The 6,448-nt window shown below is 29.7% G+C and overlaps 1 protein-coding gene across 1 annotated transcript; it reads left to right on the forward strand.

Moving 5' to 3' along the window:
• Nucleotides 1–3,667: 3,667 nt before the first annotated feature.
• Nucleotides 3,668–4,417, forward strand: LOC133302713 (ethylene-responsive transcription factor 1B-like). The gene has a single exon (XM_061502530.1). The coding sequence runs from the start codon at nt 3,668–3,670 to the stop codon at nt 4,415–4,417; it is 750 nt and encodes a 249-aa protein (XP_061358514.1).
• The last annotated feature ends 2,031 nt before the right edge of the window (nt 4,418–6,448 follow it).

Here is a 6,448-nt window from a genome sequence, read left to right on the forward strand (position 1 = left end):
ATTTTTTTGGATTTGAATTGAATGGGTTTTCGGTTTTTTGAAAAACCTAAAATTTGTTTGATGATTATTGTGCAAATAACATATCTTTTGTATCTATTGACTTTGTAAAGTTTTTTTTTTCAAATAGAGGAGTATCAGTAAAACGATAATCTAATATTTTTTTGGGCAATGAGATATGAAGTTCTATACAGACGAAATTTTGCTGATGGAGTGTGGCTAGATTTTTTTCTTGAATTTAGCTGATGAGCTAATAGATCTTGTGTTTAGAATTTTTTTGAGTTATGAATGAAGAAAAGCCCAATAGGTAGAGAGGAATTACTATATTGGATTGGTGTGGATTAGATTAATTTTCACCAACTAAACCGAAAATCAATCAAATCCAATTAAAATTTATGATTTTTTTAAATTTTTGATTAATTTGATTATCAATTTTTTGATTTCATCACCGCAATTTGAATTAATTTGAATTTGTTGATCGCACCCCTACTATTTTCTAGAAGAAACGAAATTCAACAATGGTTTTCAGAATACAATGTTGTTTTATTTGGCCTTGAATTATTTATTTGTAATGCAGAGGACACGTTGACGGCTGATTTAATACTAATACATATTCTGCCGTTTATGCAGGAAAGGGTGTAGAAATTAGACAGAGACAGGTTATTGGAATTGAAGAATACACTGCATTCAACTCAACCCCATTCTCATGGAGTCTCCGCTAATCTAAGTAATGTGCCTCATAAGTCATATCTTCTTCTTCTTCTTCTTTTCTAATGTGAAGCGGACAAAGAAGGCATAATAAAATAAAAGGAAACTCATATAAAGTTGTTTTATGTATTTATGATGCTGTTTTTAATAAAAAAAATGTAATCTGCATATTGATTTTTAATTTTATATATGAAATTAAAAAAAAAACAGAGCGAGTAAATAGTAATACACATGTTATATTTTTATTAAATATATCGAGAATCCCTTTAGGTATTTCGGATATATCTAAAATGAGGTTGTGTTTGATATCGAAGAACAGAACAGATAAAGTATAAAATAAATTATTAAGATCTCCAAAAAAATAAAATAAATGATTAAGTTATTACACATTTTTTTGTATTGTCAGTTGTTTGACGAATGATGCAAAGAAATAAATTTTGTGTGATATCATAAATAAGATATCACAAAATTTATTATTATACCCATCGTGTTATGTATAGTTTTATATGCAATAACATTACATTAGTAAAAGAGTAGGAATTATTAGTCTTTGTCACTTTTGTGTCCTGAAGAAAATTTCGTAATTTAATTTAATGAGCATTACAAATTCAAAGATTTGAGAAGCTACTTTGAGTTATTTTTTATCTAATACTATTTGAATAGTTAAATAAAAGTATAATTTTTTTTTCTATTTTTCTCTTGTTTTTTTAACAAATTAAATGGGACGATAATATCTGTATATAGAAAACTCGATGCATTACAATATAATAATTAAGACATTGGAATGATCAATGTTTCAATACATTATTATTAATATCTGAATTTTTAGGCTATGTAATATATACAGGCATAGTAACTACAATAATGAATGCGATTTTATAAATTTAATCATAAATTGAAGTGTATAAGCAAAAGAACTATAAATGCGACATTGCTGGCCGTCGAGCACTGAATCTGTGCAAATGGTAATGCATTGCATGCCAAGTCTCTGGCTAGCAATCACTGTTACTATTCACCAGTCGCCACTGCTGGATGTTGTATATGTGACAGGGTTAGTGTGGGCTTTTTGACCCGACGAATCATTTTTCAAAATATTAACCGGTTTAGCTCTTTTAGCCAAATATATTATCAGACTAATACATAAAGATGCGTATTAGGATTTTGCATATATAGTTAATTACAAATTCAAGGAGACTAATTGCGACACGACGGAGATTAACTGTAACACGCTATAAATGCACACCTGGATCTGGCGCGTCCATATTGTTTATACGCACTTGATTTTGACGTGTCTTGACTGGATTGACTTGAGATATGCACCTTGTTCTGACATGCAGTGACGGAGCCGTTTAAGGGTAAGGTGAGATTTTGACCTGGGTTAAAAATCAAAAATTAATCACATTTTTAACGTGACTAAATAATTGTGACTAAATTTTTGAATAAAATTTAATATTAAACCCCACTTAAATATTTGTTAGCCCTAGTTCCGTCACTGCTGACATGAGATATGTATCGGATACTAATATGTCTTGATTGAACTGAAATGTGCACCTATCAAGTGGACGACTATGTGCTTAGACACCTAATGCCTGCCTTCCTGGTCCAATAATATATGACTAAAAAACTAAACTGATGAAACATTTCGAAAAAACGCATTTTTTCAGGTCAAAAACCGTTAGTGTGACACAGTGATAAGGACTCAAAGTCTTTGCTTATGTGACTGCCAACGGGGTTGCGTTTTCATCCACTGCAAAAAATATATATATATTTGTACATAAATGAAAAAAATTATAATTTTTTTATATTTATTAAATAATAAAATAGAAAATATTTTAACGTATTATTTCTCTATTTTTTAAAATAAGCATAGAAATATGTAAGAATTTTATTTACAAATATTTTTTCTGTTTTAAAATAAATGTTACTTACAATTTTGTACAATAATTAAGATTGATTAATTTTTTAATTTTAAGTAAATATAAATTTATTTTTTATTTATGGTATTGTTTATTTTACTTAATAAAAAAATAAAACAAAGTTAATATATATATTTTTAAATTAAATGATTCAAGATAAATTAAAATTTCATTATTTCAAACCAAATAAAGTATAATTTTTGTTGTTTGAGAGTCACCCACTTGATTATTTGTTTGAAGCACGTGCCTAAATTAACTAATATACTTGACCCTTTTATCGTAAGGAAAAGGATTTACTACAAGTACAAGTAGGAGTATAAATAAGCTAAGTTAAACTTTGACTTAAATAGGTGAGGTTTGTGTAAAAAATATTAGGTTTGGCCTGACCTGTGTAGGCTCCAAATTATAAATCTGACCTGATCTATATTTAAAAATAAAAGTATTGACCTAGGCTTGTTAGCCTGTTTAAGCCTATTAAACATTCAACAATTAAAAGAATAATTAATACAATATTACTTTATTATTCAAAATTATTAAAATAATAATTTTATTTATTTTATTTAAAATAAATAAAATGATAGAGGCCGGCCTGTAAATTTATAGGTCTGACATGTACAAAAAAATCTATAGCATATTTTCTAAATAGATTTTTAAAAAAATCTGGACCTATTTTATTTTATTATTTGTAAAAGTCAAGTCTAACTTAATATAAGTTAGACCGTAGACCTTTGTAGGCCGGCCTAAACCATTTACACACTTAAGTTTAAGGTTTTAGGCCTTAGGTCCATTCTTTAATACAAACAAATTATAAAAATATTCAAAGACATCCTCCTTACCCAAAAATATCATTCTTGGGTCGTTTTCTTTCCTTTCTTTAAATGGTTGGTTATATAAACGAGGCAAGCTAAGCTCCTCGGATCCTCATTCAAACTTCAAAGCACACACACTGACACACAAGTAGTAGTTATCTTATATCCAACCGAGATAAATCATCAAAAGAAGAAAAAAAAACTATAGACATACAGAGAAAAAGAGGATTCCAAGAGATGGATTTTGATTCAATTTTCCAAAACCAAAACCTTCACTTCTTCCCTGAAAATTCCTCTGTTTCTGGGGACCCTTTTTCTTGGGAGGACAACTTTATTTTCTTCAACGATGACAACACTCTTCCCTTCAACTTCATCAACCACTCACAATCACAATCACAATCACAAACCAAGGAATCATCCTCTGAATCCAACTCTTCAGCATCTCATGGTAGCGTTGACTCACAAGAAGTCTCCTCCAATACAACTCATGCATCATCATCACCTTCACCACCGTCACAACCATTAATATCATCATCATCATCACAAAAGGAAAGAAAGCTGTTCAGAGGAGTAAGGAGGAGGCCATGGGGTAAATTCGCGGCAGAGATAAGGGACTCAACAAGAAAAGGGGTTCGAGTGTGGATTGGAACATTTGACACAGCTGAAGAAGCAGCTTTGGCTTATGATCAAGCAGCTTTCTCAACAAGGGGTTCTTTAGCAGTGTTGAATTTCCCTGAGGAAGTGGTGAGGGAGTCCCTCAAAGACATGGTTAGTAATTATAAGCCTTGTGAAGAAGGTTCCTCACCTGTGTTGGCACTCAAGAGAAAGCACTACACCATGAGAAAAAACTCCACTAAGCTTAGTAAAAAGAAAACCAAGAACTATCATGACATGGATCAGTTAGAGATCAACACTTCCCAAAATGTGCTTGTCTTGGAGGATTTGGGTCCTGAATATCTAGAGCAACTTTTGAGCTTGACTTCATAGCATTTCTCTTTCTATCTTCCTGCTTTTCGAATTGTTCATTAACTTTTTTTAAATATTTCAATCGATTTATTAGTTCATAATTAATCTGATTCAGGACGGATTCAGAATTAAAGTTTTAGATTCCTCCTAAAAATAATATTAAAAAGATTTTAACACATGTTTTCATCTCCACCTGCTTAACTCTTATGCGTCAAGTGAGCTACCACCGTTTGTTTCATTAACTTTAATTCTTTCGTGACCAGATCAAACTTTTCCTTAGTCGAATGATGTATAATGAACAGGGTAATTTTATTTGAACAATAAAAGTTTCTCACTTTTCTTATACAGCTTAATAATGACTTAAATATTGATCGAAGTTTAAATACTTTGCCAATTAGTAAAATATAATTAACTGGTTAAAGATAATGTGAAGATTTTCATATGCAATAATCATTTTCGTTGTATTAAACTGATAAATAGAAAATATGCCATCACATTAATAACAAAATATACATATGCTGTCAAAATTATGAAATCATTTATTGTTAATTCACATTATCTATACAATTCATCTGCACCGTTAGTCTACAATTTTTTTTTTCTTTCTAAAATGCATATAATTGCTACTTGACTTGTCATTTGGTTAGGTGGAGATTTGAATAAATATTACATATTTAAATAGCCATAATACTGAAAGAATATAAACTATCAATTTTGCTGACGATCTTTATTTGAAAATTACAAATTGGGTCTTCAAGACAAATTTGATATTTTTTTAACAAAAATATAATGCAAGACCGTACTAATATTAGGCCGGATTCCCTCAGGGCTCAGGCTGTCAGGCATGGGCCTGATAATAAAATTAAATTTGATGTGGTCATTATCGAAAATAACTTGTTGAATCACGTTACTTCATTATTGGTTGTGATAAAGTGTGCTTGTTATTTTCGGTTTTATGCTTTGCGTTGGTATGTCGTTATTCTGCAATAGAATAGACTGCATTATATTTAAAAAAAGAAAAGAAAAGAATAGACTACATAATTCTTAAAAAAAAAAAAATTACACTATATTGTTTTGTTAATGGTAAGAAATTCCCAATCATATATATAATTCCGAACATAACAATTTGATTAATTAAATTACATATCAATCTTTCATTTATTAAATTTGCTGTAAATATTTAGACAAAACTTACTATATTATATTCTCTAGTAACTTGTTTTGCTGGCTGATCGAACAAAATACAACAAATGTGAACAAAATTTTTTTTGTCACTAATTAGAGAAAATCATAACATATTTATCCTGTATGGTGTTATTGGGGTGTGGTCTGTCCGACAAATCTGCACAGCTTGAAATAATTGTTTGAAACCATCCAGTGGTGTGGGGTGTGTATTATGTGTGTGTAGTATTCGGTACCCATTGTAATTCAAAAAGAAAAAATTCCTTGAATTTTTTTTTTTACCACATGTCAATGATGTCATCACAGATTCACAATCTCCCGATTGATGAGGACTTTTTTGGTGCACAGTGAGCATGGTGCTCCACTGCTCCCTCCCAAAAATAAAAAAAGAAAGAATTGAGAGAAAATTATAAAAAATTGAGAGACTTAAATGAAATCACTTTTTTCCATTTTGGAAAAAAAAAAACCACTCAATTGTTAGTAGTTCTAGAGCACTAAAAAAAATTTCCCAATTAATTCACCTTCTTATAATTATTTTTTTTGAATACTACCTTCTTATAATTATTTTACCAATTTTTTTTTTGGAGTTGCATTTTCTCCTCAACGTAGGAGGAACATTTTTTCATGCGGATACAACCAAATGGGTTCCACTTGTTTTAAAAAAAAAAAAAAATTATTGACACGGGAATTGAACTCTTAGTAGGAGGAGAGGAATCTTGTTCTTGCAACATAAGACTTACTTAATTCTCATATAACTCTTATTATTAACTGATTTCAACATCCTTACTAACTCATTATTAATAAATTAATTTTGATTTTAAAATTCAATAACGCATTAATTCGTCACTAATTCACCTTGTTGATAACTAA

The sequence above is a fragment of the Gastrolobium bilobum genome, unplaced genomic scaffold (assembly GCF_033153095.1).
Source record: "Gastrolobium bilobum isolate Gb01-03AN ecotype WA unplaced genomic scaffold, APGP_CSIRO_Gbil_v1 utg26114, whole genome shotgun sequence".
Lineage (NCBI taxonomy): Eukaryota > Viridiplantae > Streptophyta > Magnoliopsida > Fabales > Fabaceae > Gastrolobium > Gastrolobium bilobum.